The sequence below is a fragment of the Rutilus rutilus genome, assembly GCF_951802725.1.
Source record: "Rutilus rutilus genome assembly, chromosome: 19".
NCBI classification, from domain to species: domain Eukaryota; kingdom Metazoa; phylum Chordata; class Actinopteri; order Cypriniformes; family Leuciscidae; genus Rutilus; species Rutilus rutilus.
Genome location: NC_140232.1, coordinates 33537628 through 33557058, shown reverse-complemented (window position 1 = coordinate 33557058; position 19431 = coordinate 33537628). Strand labels below are relative to the sequence as shown.

The 19431-nt window shown below is 38.5% G+C and overlaps 1 protein-coding gene and 1 long non-coding RNA gene across 2 annotated transcripts; both read left to right on the top strand.

The window, feature by feature from the left end:
- Positions 1 to 200: 200 nt before the first annotated feature.
- On the top strand, positions 201 to 2433 carry LOC311277913. Its single transcript, XR_014625350.1, has 3 exons — positions 201 to 425; positions 1912 to 2071; positions 2238 to 2433. It is a non-coding gene; the product is annotated as an uncharacterized lncRNA (long non-coding RNA).
- A 9108-nt stretch (positions 2434 to 11541) lies between these two features.
- On the top strand, positions 11542 to 19175 carry LOC311278854 (dynein light chain 1, cytoplasmic-like). The gene is made up of 4 exons (XM_084389948.1): positions 11542 to 11695; positions 14552 to 14604; positions 18644 to 18803; positions 18972 to 19175. Exons 2-4 carry the CDS (start codon positions 14561 to 14563, stop codon positions 19104 to 19106), a joined length of 339 nt encoding a protein of 112 aa, XP_084246074.1. The 5' UTR covers positions 11542 to 11695; positions 14552 to 14560; the 3' UTR covers positions 19107 to 19175.
- Positions 19176 to 19431: the final 256 nt, after the last annotated feature.

Here is a 19431-nt window from a genome sequence, read left to right as displayed (position 1 = left end):
TAAATATTATTAAAATATTATTACAATTTAAAATAATGGTTTTCTATTTTAATATAGCCTACTTTAAAATTCCCACACATCAGTTCAGGTCTGTTTTCTCATTGCCCGGGTATGTTTTTCTGATGTGTTGTTGAAGCTTGAGCGTAACTCAGCTTCCGGCACGATTACGTGTTTCCAGTTATTGTGTGAAAGCGAAAGGTATTCCCAGTTACTGTGTGAAAGCGAAAGGTATTCCCAGTTATTGTGCAAGAGAAAAAGTATCAGACAATCTACTCTCTTCGCTATAACGGATTTTAATATTTAACGGACAAATATTACATTTGCCGACGTTACGAGACTCGTGGAGGAAAACTCCGTCACCAAAAAGAAAAAAATCAATAAAGGGTATACATTTTTCCTAGAGGAATTTGTCCATCATTATCAAGGTAAGTAGAGAGCGATCAGGCTAACTGTTACTGAACTGTTAACTAGAATGACACGTCATTAGTGTCCAACATATCAACACCAGTTTGTATCTCTGGTACCAATTTCTAAGAGTTACAGTTCATGAATAGTTAGCTTGTCAGTCAGCAGTCATGCCATGTTATTGGTTATCTATTTCTGATAAGAGAGCGTAGGTTTGATTTTGAAATGGTGGGACGGGGACATCCCATGAAGCTGAGCTGCGTCTGTCATTAAAGGGACAGTTCACCCAAAAATGAACATTCTGTCATCATTTACTCTCCCTCAAGTTGTTTTAAACCTCTATGAATTTCTTTCTTCTTCTGAACACAAAAGAAGATATTTTGAAGAATGTTCAATCCACTGGTTGACGATCACACGTTGATCTGATTGGTTACAAGGTAGTTTGTGACGTCAGAAACACCAGCGATTTCAAAGTGTGTTTTTGAGACTGTCTTTGGTTCACTGCAGTTTTAAGGAGAAAATACTCAGCAATGGTGTCGACTTATCACTCTCAGAAAAAAAGGTACAAAAGCTGTCACTGGGACAGTACCCTTCAAAAGGGTTCTAATATGTGCCATATAGGCACTAATATGTACACGTTTGGTACCAATATGTACCTTTGAGGAACTTATATGCACTCTTTAGGTATACAAAGGTGTACCTTTTGAAAAGGTACCGCCACAGTGACAGCTTTTGTACCTTTTTTTCTGAGAGTGATGAATTTACACATGGTTTGTCTTAAAAACACCATAAAGACATGTAAACTTTAAGAGCTAGATTTTCACCACAGAGGGACTTAAAGAACACTTACGCTTTTGGAACAGCAGAAATACTGTATTAGTTTCCTCCTTAAACAAAGCAGCGCTGCGCTTATAAACACTATAACATATTTTAGGCATTATTAGTTGGAACTTTGATTAGCCATTTTTATGAACCAAACATCATTGAATTTGCTCTTCCTGGCACTGAGCTAGTTAAATATCTCCATGCTCCTCCCGTGTTCATCATGTCTGCCTGCACCTGATCATGATCCGTCCGCTCATGCCGCTTTTCTCCTGCCTTCACCAATCAGTAGCGCTGTTTCGTTCTGACTTCGGCATAAAGGCCCATTTTTGTAATTGCACCATTCTACTCTAACAATTTAGTTTAAGTTTAATTCAAGCACTTTCAAAGACCTATCTTTGTTTTCACAGACTTTTCCAGCCTTGAATCCATGTGTCTGAAATACTTTCAAGAAGCGTGGGAACCCTCACTTAAATCTTACCGACCCCAAACTTTTGTTAATATAACTCCACAATTCCAGCTCGTCACACTAAAGTTTGGTTGCATCTTATAATAGTATTATGGGCCAGTAATTCCTTCACATGAACGGCAGCAGGTCTTGAAGAGTTGTCGGACCATCACAAAAAATGTATATCTCCAGATTCTGTCCTGTTTAATTACTGTCGCATTTGCTCATTTAAACAGAGTCGGTGCTTACGGCAACACATCAGTCATGGGGAAGCCAGCGATTAAGATCCTTCTTGCAGACATGAGTTATGAGTTGCAGCAGGAGGCTCTTCAGGTCGCTTCTCTGGCTTATAATCGGTATGAGGAGCACAGTGACATGGCTGAATACATCAAAAAGGTTGGTTCTCTAGAGTTGTACTGTGAGACTGAATGTCTCAGTGAAATGCAGTTATTTCAGTATTATGAAAATGTGCTGTTTTTTGGTCAGGAGTTTGATGGTGGAGATTGAGAGTTTTTTGTTGATGTGAGTTTGTGGAACATTAATACTGTGTCTTTCTATATAGGAATTTGATAAGAGGCGAGGGGGGACCTGGAACTGCATTGTGGGGAACTGTGCTCTCTATGTGACTCATAAACCGAACAGTTACATCAACTTCTCTGTTGGCGACACAAAAATTATTGTCTTCAAAAGTGCCTGAGGGTCAGCAATGGTTCAAAAAAGCTTATTTTATGCAACCAAATAATAAAACATGCTCCTTCAGCTCGTGGTTCATGTGTCTTTCTGCTGTGAAATCTGCACTGATTTGTATGAAGTAGGTAAACATAAGAATACCTTCTGTATTGCTATAATATTATAAGATGAACACTTAGTTTATTTGATTATCCAAGTTCAAGTTCAAAGTTTATTATAAGCCCAAAGGGTAATTTTTGGTGCAGCATAAAATTTGTAAACATGTACAAAACACACAGTAAACAACAGAAACAGCACACAACATTCTGACATCTTATCAGTTTAAAAGCCAAAGCAGAAGGAATCATGTTAGAGTCACGGGACAGTGGATGAGATTAATCTGCAAGAGTAGATCTGTCATGCTGATAGAACGAGGAAGCAATAGCAGGTGCAATAAACTCTTTATTGGATACAATGAAGAACATATAAGGCAAACTAACACTGGCGGGTGGCGCAGGGACCTCGATGGTCGAACACGGTGAGTCTGAGCTGGTGCAGAGTGACGTGAAGGTGATGGTGATCTCCGGCGTGAACAACGAACTCTACAATGAACAGGAAACCAGAAACGAACACCACACGATCACAGGGCGTGGGAACAGGAACACCAGACAGCAAGACATCAAACAACGATCTGACAATGGAGAGGAGAAAACGGTGAGTATTTAAGGAAATGATGATGAGTCGCAGCTGGCGCCGATCATGATTGCAGATTGATGAATGAGCATGATTGCTCTGGCCACACCCAATCCACGCGACACACACACATACACACAAATAACAAACGCACGAGACAAAAAGGAAGCAATGCATTCGTAAACCGTGACAAGATCTAGCTTTCTGTAAAACAAACCGTTCAGAAATGTTTGATAACCCGCTCTGCTTAATGCCCATAATCTTACACTGACAATGACATTCAATGATTTTCGATATATAGCAAAGTACAGATTCAATATAACATTAGTGAAGTGTTAGTTGAATCCATGTCAGTTTTATTTATTTATTCTCAAATATGATCATCAGGCTTTTGAGGAAGGTTTATTTGTTCATCTCTCAATTATCATTGTATTGCATTACATTATATTAAATATCTTACTAAGACATATTATTGGCAGATATTGATATTGATATATATTTTATGTCAGTATCTTAATACTGTTATAAAGATCTCATTGATTTACAAGAATCAGAATTTCATCTTACTTTTATGCCATATAAATACTGTATCAGCATCTGCAGCAAATTGCATATTATTGCTCAGTTTGAGTCTCTGAATAAATCTGAGCTGTTTTTCCCTCCTCGAGTATGAGCTCAATATTCTCACTATATAGAGTATATTAGTGCTTATATAATAATTGAGCAATAAAAGAATTAAGCTATAAAATATTATTAAATGCGTATATAGATGTATAATAAAAGTGTATATAAATATTATTAACATATTACAATTTAAAATTATGTTTTTCTATTTTAATATACTTTAAACTCTAATTTATTCATGTGATCAAAGCTGAATTGTCAGCATCATTACTCCAGTCTTCAGTGTCACATGATCCTTCAGAAATCACTCTAATATGATGATTAATTTGATGATGAGCAGCATTTATTTAAAATAGAAATCTTTTGTAATAATATACACGTCAAAGGTTGGGGTCAGTAAATTTCTTTGAAAAGAAATTAATACTTTTATTCAGCAAAGTTGTGTTAAATTGATTAAAAAAAAGTGATAGTGTTATGGGAGAATAGTTAGAACAATTAAAGCCATGAAACATGGGAAATGTAGTCCAGGGTAATCTGTAATTTAGTGTGCATTGAAAAAGTCTTAATGGTGAACAGGCGACCTCTGGTGGTGAATGGATGGAAACAGCGTAAAATGTGAAAAGATAGTAAAGATTTCTATTGTTAGAAAATATTTATGTTTTGAATAAATGCTGTTCTTTTTAACTTTTTTTTTTTATTCATCAGCGAATCCTGGAAAAAAAGAATCACGTGTTCCAAAAAAATATTAACCCTTTCATGCATGAATTATTATAACCTCAGTCAGGATTTTTTTCCTGTTTTTATTGCTCTTAGGGCATGAAAAACAAGAATTGATTTTTATTTTATTTTTTTACAAATTTTTCAAAGAGATCTTCAGATGTCCACTTGAGTGGACAGTATGCGGTTGGTTTAAACTGAAGATATACTGTATTAAATATAAGACAATAATCAAACAGATAAAGTATGTGAATTTAACAAACTAATCAATACAATTATATCAAATCATGTGAAAACTAAAATATATACAAAAAATATAAATGCAAAATATTGCAAAGGCTTCATACAACTTCATACAAGTTGCACTTCGCGTATCTATGATATCAGAACATGAGGACGTGATTCCATCAGAATTTTCTACAGTCTGTCAAGGTCCAACTGTGGAAACCACTCAGATGCTCCCTCCAGTGCACCAGAGTATGGAGATGTACCCTTATTAGCTGATCATTCTGATTATGTTCAAGATGGACATGCACATTTCTATCATAGCCCTCCTCTGAGAAAACCTAGCGATACGTTTTTTCAATCTCATCTGAAATGATCAGTGTTGGGGGTAACGCATTACAAGTAACATGCATAATGCATTCAGATTACTTTTTTGATGTTACAAGTAAAGAAACGCATTACAAGTAACATGCATACCTAATAAGATTACTTTTTGATGTAACGAGTAAAGAAATGCATTACAAGTAACATGCATTACGTAATCAGATTACTTTTTGATGTTATGAGTAAAAAAACGCATTACAATAAAGCACATTACATAATCAGATTACTTTTTGATGTTATGAGAAAGGAAACGCATTACAAGTAACATGCATTATGTAATCAGATTACTTTTTGATGTTATGAGTAAAGAAACGCATTAAAAGTAACATGCATTACGTAATCAGATTACTTTTTGATGTTATGAGTAAAAAAACGCATTACAATAACGTGCATTATAAAATCAGATTACTTTTTGATCTAACAAGTAAAGTAATGCATTACAAGTGTCATACATTATGTAATCACATGACTTTTTTCGATGTCAATGAAAATTACATTCTAATAATACAAATACATTTATTTACAGTAGAAAAAATCAATGCATATTAAGTTTTTAAGTTTTAAATTTCAAAAACAATATTCACATTATAATTATGAATTGTAGCTGAAATATAGCCATTGCATGCATGACGTCCACTACAGTGGACATGTGATTAATCAGAGTTTTCTCTCAATCTAAAATCAAAACTTGGAAAATTTTACTGTAATATGACTCATTAGATATTGCTTTATGCTGCAATATTTTTTTTTACCTACAAGAGTCTCCTAGGATAGTAGGAATGGGTGGATATTCCGGAGCAACTTGGCATGTCTGACTGACCCTTGGCCATCTTGGTTTGGAGGGGGAAAAAATCGAAACACAACGGCTTGCCACTTGGTTGCAATGTATAGGATGATGCACCAGGGTCCAATGAAGAGGCTGATGTGCAACTTTGCCATAAAAACCCGTGCAAATTCAAGAAAATGCTTTTTTAATAGCTGTCCACTGTAGTGACCACTATGCGTGAAAGGGATATATTATATTTTTGACTTTTTATCTCATAATTATGACTTCCATGTAATAATTATGATTTTTAAGCTCATCATTTTGACGGTTTATTTAATTATTATGAGTTAATATATCATAATTTCAACTTTAATCTTATAGATTTGACTTTTTATTTCATCATGATCATGATTGACTTTATGTAATAATTAATAGCTGGGTTTGCCCAGTCTAGAGAATACAGTGAACAGAATTGTCTCATCGTTTTTAATCGCAGACATCTGGCTCATGCATGACGTGTATGTGGTTCTTTTTTTGATGTACATTGCACACCTTTTGACAAGTTAAAATCTGATCTTGCTTGTTCTCTGAATAATACAGTTGGTTTTGGTTTCAGTTTATGTTATTGTGCCATGGCACTTACTGATATGTGAGGGCTTTTGTTTTTAGATAATAATAATATTATTACAGTGTCATGTATCTACTTACAGGACAGTGACATATCAACACCAGTTTGTATCTCTGGTACCTCTTTTATTACAGTGAGTTACAGTTCATGAATAGTTAGCTTGTCAGTGAGCAGTCATGTCATGCTATTGGTTATCCAATTCTGATTAGAGAGCTGGATAAACTTCCTAGATTTATACCAAGTTATTCTGAAACATGTTTGCATAGAACTAGCCTGTGGTTTGTAACATTCAAGATCATTAAAATGGCTCCACTGGTGTAAAAATCCATATGTGATGAGTACATTTTTGAAAAACATTGGCATCTATAGTTAGTGATTAAGCATTATATTTTTTAAAAATCCAATCATCCAATTATTGGGTGATCAGAAATATGGTCCAACTAGTTATGTTTGGGTAATCAGAAATGAGACATTTAAAACTACATTGGACAGCAGTAAGCTGTTCATTTCACATGAGAAGGGCATAGAAGACTTGAAGGAAGGGTTGAAGAGCTTAATAGATAACATTGTATACGTCAATACAATATAAAAACTTGCGAAACACTTGAGACTTTTTTTGATGACTGTCAGCAGCCACATGCAGGAAACTTTAGTCATTTAGTCATTTGATTTCTTTTGTTTCATCTGTTATAATTTATTTAAAGGTGCACTCAGTATTTCTTAATCTACCAAACACTTGTAATTGACTTCAAATATAGAGTACATCTAAAATGACAATGCTAGTGAAAGCTATGCTTGTGTGCGATGCTGCATTAACAAAGCCAATATACTGATCTACTATTTAAGCTGCCTCTGCTGAGCCCAGATTTAGACTGTATCTCCTATAGAGCTTTAAAGCTACAGCTGATCTCACTTATGATTTTCCTAAAAAATGAAGATTAAAAATCATAAAAGTCCCATATGCTTTCATTGAGGGGGTCAAAACTTTAACACAATAACTCTAATAGAGTATTTCAGCTTTGTCCACCATGTTAGCAACATAATTCATGTTAACAAAATTCGAAATCATGTTAGCGACATGTGAATTCATGTCAACAAGTGTGTAAAACATGTTAAATCATGATAGCAACATGTCAATTCTTGATAACAAAAATGTTAGCAGTGGTGTTATAACACGTTAATTCATGCTAGCAATGTCTTTCTTTCTCTTTCCACTTTTAAAACATTCATACGTCTTTGTAAAGCCAACATCAAAGTTTCTTCCAATTGAACTTTACTCATCTAGTTGTCATCATAATGTCCAAAACCAGTGCCTGCTATAGAGCAATTACTGTGTACTTAAAGGGTTAGTTCACCCAAAAATGAAAATTCTGTCAGTAATTACTCACCCTCATGTTGTTCCAACCGCGTAAGACCTTCGTTCATCTTCGGAACACAAATTAAGATATTTTTGATGAAAAATGAGCCAAGTCTGAATCCTCCATAGGCTTCTAAGGGACCGAAACTTGCTGGCCCAGAAAAGTTATTAAAGAGATCGTTAATATAGTCCAAGTGACTCCAGTGGCTCAATCTTAAGTATATCAAGCGACGAGAATACTTTTTGTGCGCAAAAACAAACAAAAATAACGACTTTATTCCACTATTCATTTCCTTCTCTCTGGACCTCTAGTTGATTCGCATAGTGTTTTTGCGCTGCGCGTCTGTGTACACGTCACCACGTAGGCTCACTATTGGCCGACGCCGGTCATGTGTGTGATGCGTGATGACGTGTACACAGACGCGCAGTGCAAAAACACTACGCGAATCAACTAGAGGTCCAGAGAGAAGGAAATGAATAGTGGAATAAAGTCGTTATTTTTGTTTGTTTTTGCGCACAAAAAGTATTCTCGTCGCTTGATATACTTAAGATTGAGCCACTGGAGTCACTTGGACTATATTAACGATCTCTTTAATAACTTTTCTGGGCCAGCAAGTTTCGGTCACATAGCAGCCTATGGAGGAGTGAAACATGGCTCAGATTTCATCAAAAATATCTTAAAGGGTAACTAAACCCCTGGTCAGAGCCTGACTCCACCCACTGACAATATTTGAAAAATGCTAGAAAAGTGGGCAGACCCCAGCGGAGATACAGGGGACGAACCGTGAGCGGAAGGGCGTGCACCTGAGAGTCCTGCTGTCAGACTGTCTAAAATGGATAGTTTGCTCACAGGGTCGCAAGACGACGTAAATATGCATCTGATGAGTTTTATTGAGTTGATGTCAATAGCGCGCGCTCTCTATAGGCATATTCACATTTTGCCGCTATGTGAAAAAATCCAGCAAAATGCGCCGACGCGTTTGTCGACCCCAGAGGATTAACTTTAGCCTAACCATAAATTGTGATTAAAATATATATGATCACTCACATCAAGACGCCGCTGCGGTGGTGGAGTCCATGCAGCATCGAGGAGCAGCGTTTGGCACTGCGTCACTGTTCAGCGCGAGCTGTGTGGAGAAGTCCATTTCCACCTCTATTGCGTTGGAAAAGCAATTCCACGTAAAATGCAGGTTTTACACTCAAGGTCTTCCAGGCCAAGTGCATCCAAACACTGGCGCCTAATTTCCAAGTCTGCTGGAAAGCTATGCAGTCCAGCAGTGCTGTCGCAACCAGCAACAGTACACCTACCACTGTACTAAATACAGATAAATCTACACTAGCTCATCCAAGGGCGTGGTGAGCTCGTACCAAGGGAGGGCGTGGTGAGCTGGAACCAGCCTACGTCACGCAGTACCGCTTTCGTCACGCAGTACCGCAACATCCAATAGGAAAATTCAACTGCAGTAGCCACCGTTCAACCTGAAGAGGGCAGCACTCAGACGTTTTTACACCATATATTGTAGAATTAAAACACTTTATACCCAAATGTCAAAAAAGTTACTCGAATCAATGAACAGCATTAATAAAGCCCCATTCTTACAGATCATTAACTAAAAAAAGTTGGTTTAGGGTTTAGTTACCCTTTAATGAGACGCGTTTGTATCCATGTTTTCCGCCAAAATAAAAGCTCGATGCAGTTTCCGTCAAAATAAAAGATCATGTGCTTATCTCTTTCAAGTTTAGAAATTAGTACAAAACTAATTATGAAAGTTTTCTTTATTTTTCGGTGCATTATTTTTTACAATATATAGGCTACTATCATGAGATTAATATTATAACTATTATTATGTAGTAGTGTAATATAGACAGACACTGTTATTAAAAGAGGTTTGATTTGTTTTCTTTGTTATACTTGCACACTGAATATGGGTTGGAGCTTTTAATTTTGAACCCTCAAACTGCACCAGATTGATGAATTTAACATTAAAATGCAAAAAAATTTCTTAGGGGGACCATGCCCCCAAACCCCCCTAGAGGTCCACCCACCACAGTTTTACCAAAATTCCTTTGAGAAACACTGTCAATGCAGCTTATAGCTTGTTTTTTGGATTCATCACTGTGGAGTATAGTTCGACTGTATTAATAAATTACAATTTTGTACTTATTTCATCTGTTAACTCTCACTCGTTTATACTCACTCATTACATGGCATTAGCGGTTTTAATGAATAGGAGTTAAACAAAAACATATTCAAAGGCGTGCAAAGATGGGTGGTGTTTATGATCATATGTAGTGGGCCAGTCTGGGCCAAAATGCCAGGGCCGATTTTCTGTCCCAGTCCAGCCCTGCCTACAGGATAATAAGCGTTATGACCGCACGCATAAAGGCTTTGTAGGCTTTGTAAATTTGTAGGTTTAGTACCTATGATACACGCGCGTGACCTCGACAATCGATTACTATGGACTTCGGCCGAAAACAGGATGTAAATACAGGTAGGCAACACCGATTTATGTCGTTGTTCTCTGTATTGACAGCACTCCAAATGTACAAAAAAATGAGCTCAATGTTAAAATTGACCGGAGTTCTCCTTTAAGGATGTACATGTATTTCAGGATGTGGTGCATCCCTGAGAACAATAACTTTGGATCTGAAAAAATGGTTTCAGAAATATAGCTCTTGGAAAAAAAGTGGTCTCATGGCACAACTTGCCCCTGGTGCGGGGGAAGTTGTGCCTTTGGGGGAATACATTGGGGGTAAATTGTGCCAGTGATTTCTGAAGTAAAACAGAACATTTTAATGTTATGAACCATAATGCTATATGAAAGCAAGATAAATTCAATACAAAATGACTAATTTAAGGTTTATTTAGATATAGTCACCCTGGAATACCATAGCATGTGTTTTTCCTATATGGTCAATTGCATAGGGATTTTGTATTGAACATAACTCTGGATCACAGTGTCATAGAGACAAGGGGGCGGGCTCATTTTACTCAGACGACCAATCAGTCTCTCAGGATCATTGTGAAGCTATCAAGCTACGCCCTAGAAACCATTTAGAGCACCATAGCAACACAATATATGATATTTGTGAATCATTTCAGGCAAAAAGGCTTTGGTAATAGATGCCTGTTGACATAGCGCTGTCTGTCAATTATGTAACATATAAGAATAAAGTGACTAGGCTAATTTCTAAACATCCTATTGTGACATAGGCCACTTAAAAACGGAATAAAACTTCTCTTTAATAACATGGTGCAAACTCAAAACTGAAATCAGTGTTAGCTAAATTAAACAAATAACAGGCAGGCCCAAGTAAAACAAAGATGAGGCATGCCCATCTCCTCACTTCTCAAGATTATCCCCTGTGAGAATGTAGGTCTAGGTGGTCTGGATCTGGCACAACTTAACCCAGGCCCTTTGGCACAAATCACCCCAGACCCACAAGTTTGAAAAACTAGCATCATCCAGCAGTTAAGAGCTAACATCATGCTTACTGTAGACTCATTGTGTAGCCTACTAAAGCACTAAAACATGTGTGAAATGTTTTCAAACTTGTCTATAATTTTTCAGACACTACAATCAAAAAACCTTAATCATAGAAATTTTACTTTGAAAGGGAAAAAACAGTTTTTTGAACTAAAATATGCTTAACTCTCATGCCATGTGTCTCTCTTTTTTGGAGGACGAGTAAAAGTGATTGCTTTTCAAAATTATGTGGTCACATGACCAATTTCTTCTATGGTTTTCCAGAAACAAGGGTGGAACTACTTCCCCCCTGGCACAAATCACCCCACTCTCCCCCTACATGACGTGGTTTTCAAGAAAATCTCAGTGTTTCATCCGTCCCGCCTCTCCCATACTGTAATTTGTTGATATTTGTTTATTTTCTAAGCCCTATCAACATAATCAAAGCTTTGCTGAAAATCCTGAAGGCGAGTCAGTGGATATCACACAGGTAATGTGTAAACTTTGAGCGAGAGATATGCTGGTGAAAAAGGCTCAAAATCCAGTCAATTCACTACAGAAAGTGAAAGTAAAAACTGATGAGATTTCGGCGCACATACTCTCAGAGACAACGAGAGATAAATCCTTTTTCAACAAATGATGACTGACTGTAAAAAGTCGAAATGCTAAATATCATGCTTAATATCGCTGATGGTTTTGACGACGCAACCCAGCACGGGGGTTTATCGCGCATATCATATAATGTGAGCAGTCAAGTCACAGCTAACCGTGTCCTAACTTTTCCATGTTAATTAGAGTTTTTGTCCAGCCGCGACGATTCTATTTTAGAAACTATTTTTCTGCGACGTCGCGCTGGAACAACACACACAAAGTGTGGCGATGATAATCTCAAGTACTGTTTATGTGCTTTATTTAATGTTAAAAGCGTGAAATGTGCCTTTGAATATTATTTAGTCCTCCAGCGTTGTAGCTGTAAAAGCAACAATGGATATAATTCACCTCAGATCTTGAAATTATACAAATTAAAACAGGAACGTTAAAAAGTGTATTATTTGACAAAGATTGTTTTAGTAACTCAGTAGGCCTAGCCTATGTATTTTTTAAAGGGTGTAATATTTGTGAATTTGATTATGTAGCTTAACCATTTTCTTGCGAGTGCAGTCAAGATTACTCTCTAGTGCTGTGCACTTGCTGCGAGACTCCGCCCACAGGCTGTTCTGATTGGCTATGATTTTTGATTGACGTTGTGACATCTCACAGTCAAGTGTGGACAGATTATCGGTGCGGATCCACTTGTCCATGCGACACTTCTGTCGCGCCGCACTCAACCATATTCCTATGGGTGACGTCAAGCGATTTTAACGTGCCCGCAAAGCATTCTGGGAAGGTGGCGCTTCATTTGGAAAAATGCTGCACATCAAAATGCTGGCCGATGCCCATCTTTATGCAAATTAATTCCGTTGAACGCGACGCGACTATAGAAGTAGAGCATATGGAGACCATATGCATATGGCAGAACACGAAATCCAGGGGGAGGAGTTGGATCCAGATCCAACTCCTCCCACCTTACATATACCTAAACCTACCCATCTCCACCCCCTGATCCCTAAACCCACCCCTAAACCTACCAATCTCCACCCCTTATATCTGGATCCAACTCCGTCCCCTGGATCTCGTGTACTGCAGTGAGGTGCTACTGACATTTCCCGCTCGGTGAAAACCATGCCCATCAACGTACAAATGTGGGGAGGCGTTGCGACACCACGCAACAGTCCTGTTGCAAAACTGCCTGTCGCTGGAATCTTATCGCGTCGCATGTAGTTAGGACACAGTGTGACGATTGAGGAGATACGTCACAATGTTTTCACTCAGCGTTGCATTTCGGGAAGGTCGCCATATTGGAAGGATACTCTATCCGTTGCCATGGTTACTTCGACAGCGAGAAAGAGAGAAATAGCGACAGAGAGAGAAAGAGCAGCATTTGTTTGCATTTTGCGATATGGAGCTAGCCTAGAAATCTAGACGCACCAGGGTAGTCTAGCAACTCTCCATTGACTTTCGGAGCTGTAAAAACCTAAATTGGGTCAGGCCAATCACATCAGGCGGGCTTTATATAATGACGACAGAGTTGCGATGGTTCCCTCCTACTTGAAAACAAAGAATGGGGGCTGCTGCTGGCGAACAGTCTTTCAAATCGGCTTTGGCGGACTCTGGAGGACTTGGAGTTAAATTTTTCTTTGAGAAAAGAGCAAAGAACGGCACTTAAGTCATTCTTAAAAAAGGAAGATGTGTTCGTAGTTTTGCCGGCCAGATTCAAAAGTTGAATCTATCAACTAGCAGCTCCGCTGTTGGGCAAACGCTCTGGTTGGTTGAAGTGCTGTCCTATTGCGTGCAGAGTGAATTTGAAAGACAGCCGTTTATCCCGCCCCTCGGATTGAACCGTGTCTATGGTGAGTTGCCAGACCTAACATCTTGATTTAGGTCTGGCTTGCCAGGCTAATATGGAGCAGTTTCTTGGGAATAAAGAAGCAAAAGGAAAGGGGATCTATCATGAGAGACTAAATAACAACGCCAGGCATTTAGCTGATCCTGGTAAACACTCATTGTCACATTTGTAAACACAACGGCTTTCTTGTTCGACGAGAGGTTTTGGCGTCACGGCATTTGTTTCCAGGCGGACCGATAAAGAAAGCGACACACACGTCTCCCGGACATCTTGTAGAATTCAATCAGATCACGACTTCAAAACTCCTGAAGTGTTTCTAGAAAAGTGTGCCATATGCATCAGACGGTTCGTGGGCGTCACTGAGGCTGAGACTACCCTGAATACTGCACGAAATCCTCCTACGTTTCTATTTTCTATAGCCTACTGAATGGTTAACTATTTTTATTCAGTAATTAAATGAACACAAAGGACATAAATCTTATAACAAGGGGATGTATCATTAGAGAAAAATAAATAACAGGCTACAGCTGATCCAAAAGTAGTAATAAAAAAGTCAATTTTTTTTTGTATTAAATGCTATAATATTTTCTGAAGATTAGATCCACTGTAAACAAATATCTTTGCTTTATCAAAGTGTTTTCCCCATCATACAGACAGAGTTTAAAGCATTAACCAACTCTTTATTACCACATTCAATGGGTTTGAAAACCCCTGCCTATGTTGCTGTCAGGTGATGAACTAACGACTCGAACCTAAAGACTCAGACATTTTTTAGTTTATGAAACTTGTATTAGTGGCTTCCGAGAGTGGTTTCGCTCCGTGGAAAGCCATATATTGATTAATTATCATGAACTGTGTGTTCACTCTGGGAACAACCATATAATGTTTTTTTCGTTACAGATCGGCAGAATGCCTCACACAGCTGTTTGTTTGATATTGAGCATTCTATTTGGGTAAGTAGCATTAAAGATAGCATAGCATTACACATAGCTTTTACATAACTGTTTTTTATTTTATTTTATATTTTTATAAAGGCATATATAAATATATTTCTCAGTTGCATCATATAACAAGTGTTTTCGCTTCCGCTCTTCTCGTTTGATGTTCTGTACTGGTTCCTGGTGCTTCTATCAACAGTGAGCTGAGGCATTAGCACTAAAAAAAATTCTTGTTCTTCTGGTCAAAAACCATTATAGGATTAGTGCACCAAGAGTGTTCTCGCTTGGGCTTCAGTACTGTTGTGGCCGTATGGAACAACTAAAGGCTGATTTATACTTGGATTTATACTTGCGTTGGACCTACGCCGTATCCTCTACGCTGTAGACTACGCGTCGGTTTTCATTTATACTTCTGCATCGTTGTCCGTGTTGACATGCAATTACACATGCAGAGGGAGCATGTGAAAACCGAGGGAGGGGTTCTGGCAGACCAATCACAGCGCTTGCGGTATGCATATAATTGACCCGTTGTTACATTTTTGTGAAGTGCACTTCAGGGTACACCGTTGGCTACGCGTGCTACACACAGCCTATGACGTAGCTACAGCGTGAGTTCAACACAGAAGTATAAATTGGTCCAGTGGCACAGCAAACCTGGCCAGATCTTCTACTCTATGTCTTTCCCCCGACCCCCCTAATTATCCCAAATGTCAACAGGATACTTCAGGGGCACCACAGGATGCACCTAGTGGCACCGAATTAGCCATGGAGACTATGGTTCCCAGTGTTATGCAGGCTTCTCAATAGGGAGCCCTAGAGCCTACCCAGGAGACCGGACCTTCTCCTTCAACTGCAGAGGCAGATTTGGCACCCAAGCCCAGATCGGCTACAGCTGTCTGGCTGCTGAGGAGCCAGAAGTACTGTTGAGGTCTTGTGATATAAAGGTGCAAAATACAATCCTGAATTCGAGAGCACCTTCCACCAGGAATATCTATGCTTGTAGGTGGAAGCTTTTCACTGATTGGTTTACACTAAGAGGGTTGGTTCCAGAGCACTGCCCTGTGCCAATGGTATTATGTAAGGCACCCTCTACCCTAAAGATAAATGTGGCTGCAAATTTCTGCACAGCTTGTAAAGGTAAATGATCAACCATTAGGGTCCCATATTCTAATCACTCGCTTTCTTAAAGGGATAGTTCACTTTGAAATTAAATTTTGGTATGTTTTAGCTTACCTCTAGGGCATCCAAGATGTAGGTGTCTTTTTTTCCGCAGTAGTTTCAATTTTGATATTTTTAGGTCAAACCGTTCTTGTCTGTCAGTCCTATAATGCAGGTCTATGGTCACTGTCTTAAAATTAAAACAATTCCCCATCGTCCAAATCAAACAATTCCCCATCGTAAGTACACATTGATGGCCTAAGACACAAAACGAGCGGTTTGTGCAATGGCGATTCTAGGGGGTGGCCTGGGGTGGCCGGGGCCACCCCTGAAAGCTCATTGGCCACCCCTGTGGCCACCCCAGATCTGATAGGTAGGTCAAGTTCGTCAACACAAGAAACTAGAAAGGTTGTCAATCAATGATGACAGCTGATCAACTGATTTAAGGCCAGTTTCACATTTTTAACTAACACAGTAACGTTCGTACTGAGACTGTGAGAGCTGATTTCTGCTCAGCGGACGTTTGGCCATGCAGGTCAGATGACCCATGAGATAAGAGCACGCGCGCTGCTGGTCCGTGAAACAAGAGGACGGTCACACAGTTGCAACAATACAACAACGATAAAAACGCTGGAATCAGTCGATTGAGAGGTATGGTCGGGACCCAACGCAACAGAGTGCGGCACGGGAATATAGATCTGATGGCCGAGTGCGGGCGCGGGCGGTTTATGCGTGTCGATTCGCGGGAGTCGGGACTCCCGCAAAATAGAATTATCTATAAATTGAACAAATAAAAACGAATAAATTGTCATTCATCTGTTGCACAAAAGCAACAAGAAAAACTAAAACAAAATAGAAACGATTTACAGGCCAGAGTCTCTATTTATAACATGTTTGCAACGTTGAACAATGTAACCAATCACAGACATTTGTGTTGATTTCTTGAACGCAATGGCCAATCAGATGCATTTAAGATAGAATCCCCTCACCACTCAAAATTAACTTTTTGTTCAGTGCTGAATTCTGCATACTGGCAAATCATCTGGTTATAGCAAACAAAGTGTAGATATTATGAAAGATTAATTATGCAGCCAGTTTCATTGATAATAACAGAGATTTGTGAGATGGCGATGAACTGAGATGTCAGCTTTTTAGGAATTATTAAATGAGAAATCCGTCCCGCGCAGGTCTCTAATGTAGACTATAAAAACAATCCACTAACATTATATTTACATTAACAGTAGCCTAGACTGCAATCTAGTGTATGTAAACCTTTTTGCAGATAGCCTAAACACAAATGCATTTTCGGACAAGTTAATGGACAAGTTAATTGAGTAAATCATATCCCCACTACGGTAATTAATAACAGACTATAGTAAACACATTTCCTAAATAGGCCTGTGACTGTATCTTACATTTTATGAAATAGTACCATTATTTAAAAATAAAGTTTGCACTTTGTTACTATTATTAAAATCCTCTATTGTTCATAAGAGTTTGAAGGTTTACATAACATTACTTTATAGTATATATGGCCACCCCACTCTAGTTTTGTGTCCCATCTTGGCCACCCCAGTAAAAATGTCCTGGATACGCCACTGGGTTTGTGTGAGAAAACGAACAGTATTTATATCGTTAATTTGGACTCTGTGCATGCTCTTTGAGACAGTGACCATAGACCTGCATGATATGACTGACAGACAAGAACGGTTTGACCTAAAAATATCAATTTAAACTACTGCGGAAAAAAAGACACCTACATCTTGGATGCTCTTGAAGTAAGCTAAAACATACCAAAATTTAATTTCAAAGTGAACTATCCCTTTAAAGCTGCTCAGACTGTTAGGGTGACTTCATGGGACCTCAGTCTGGTTTTAAAGTCCCCCTGTAGCCCCTCATTTAGTACACACAGTTCTATGAATATGCAAATGAGCCCCGCCTCCACTCACTCACTCAGCTCAGAGATCCACTCGTTGACGATCACACGTTGATCTGATTGGTTACAAGGTCGTTTGTGACGTCAGAAACACCAGTGATTTCAAAGCGTGTTTTTGAGACTGTCTTTGGTTCACTGCAGTTTTAAGGAGGAAATACTCAGCAATGGTGTCGACTTATGAATTTACACATGGTTTGTCTTAAAGCATATTAAAAACACCACATAGACACATAAACAACATTAAGAGCTAAATTTTCACCTCAGAGGGACTTTAAGAACACTTAGCCTACGCTTTTGGAAAAGCAGAAATACTGCATTGGTTTCCTCTGTAAACAAAGCAGCGCTGCGCTTATAAACACTATAACATATTTTAGGCATTATTTGTTGGAACTTTGATTAGCCATTTTTATGAACCGAACATTGAATTTGCTCTTCCTGGCACTGAGCTAGTTAAATATCTCCATGCTTCTCCCGTGTTCATCATGTAGGCTGCCTGCCCGTGATCACGATCCGTCCGCTCATGCCGCTTTTCTCCTGCCTTCACCAATCAGTAGCGCTGTTTCGTTCTGGCTTTGGCATAAAGGCCAATTTTTGTAATTGCACCATTCTACTCTAACAATTTAGTTTAAGTTTAATTCAAGCACTTTCAAAGATCTATCTTTGTTTTCACAGACTTTCCCAGCCTTGAATCCATGTGTCTGAAATACTTTCAAGAAGCGTGGGAACCCTCACTTAAATCTTACCGACCCCAAACTTTTGTTAATATAACTCCACAATTCCAACTCGTCATACTAAAGATTGGTTACATCTTATAATAGTATTATGGGCCAGTAATTCCTTCACATAAATGGCAGCAGGTCTTGAAGAGTTGTTGGACCAACACAAAAAATGTATATCTCCAGATTCTGTCCTGTTTAATTACTGTCTCATTAATCACTTTGCATTTGCTCATTAAAACAGAGTCGGTGCTTGCGGCAGCATATCAATCATGGGGAAGCCAGAGATTAAGATCCATCATGCAGACATGAGTTATGAGTTACAGCAGGAGGTTCTTCAGGTTGCTTTCCTGGCTTTGAATCTGCATGAAGACCACTATGACATTGCTCGCTACATCGAAAAGGTTGGTTCTCTAGAGTTGTACTGTGAGACTGGAATGTCTCAGTGAAATGCAGTTGTTTCAGTATTGTGAAAATGTGCTGTTTTTTTTTTGTCAGGAGCTTGATGGTGGAGATTGAGAGTTTTGTTGATGTGAGTTTGTGGAACATTAATGCTGTGTCTTTCTTTATAGGAGTTTGATAAGAGGCAAGAGGGCTACTGGAACTGCATTGTGGGGAACTGTGCTCACTATGTGCGTCATAAACGGAACTTTTACTTCCGCTTCTCTATTGGCGACACAAAAATTGTTGTCTTCAGAAGTCCCTGAGGGTCAGCAATGGTTCAAAAAAGCTTATTTTATGCAACCAAATAATAAAACATGCTCCTTCAGCTCGTGGTTCATGTGTCTTTCTGCTGTGAAATCTGCACTGATTTGTATGAAGTAGGTAAACATAAGAATACCTTCTGTATTGTTATTATATTTCAAGACGAACCCTTAGTTTATTTGATTATCCAAGTTCAAGTTCAAAGTTTATTATAAGCCCAAAGGGTCATTATTTGTGCAACATAAAATTTGTAAACATGTATTACAAAACACACAGTAAACACCAGAAACAGCACACAACATTCTGACATCTTATCAGTTTAAAGCC

Bases quoted from the DNA above. Each gene is read 5' to 3' on its own strand.
- LOC311278854 (XM_084389948.1), top strand. From the start codon at position 14,561: ATGCCTCACACAGCTGTTTGTTTGATATTGAGCATTCTATTTGG. The intron at 14,605-18,643 runs GTAAGTAGCATT...TCATTAAAACAG, and splicing joins ATATTGAGCATTCTATTTGG to AGTCGGTGCTTGCGGCAGCA. The intron at 18,804-18,971 runs GTTGGTTCTCTA...CTTTCTTTATAG, and splicing joins TTGCTCGCTACATCGAAAAG to GAGTTTGATAAGAGGCAAGA.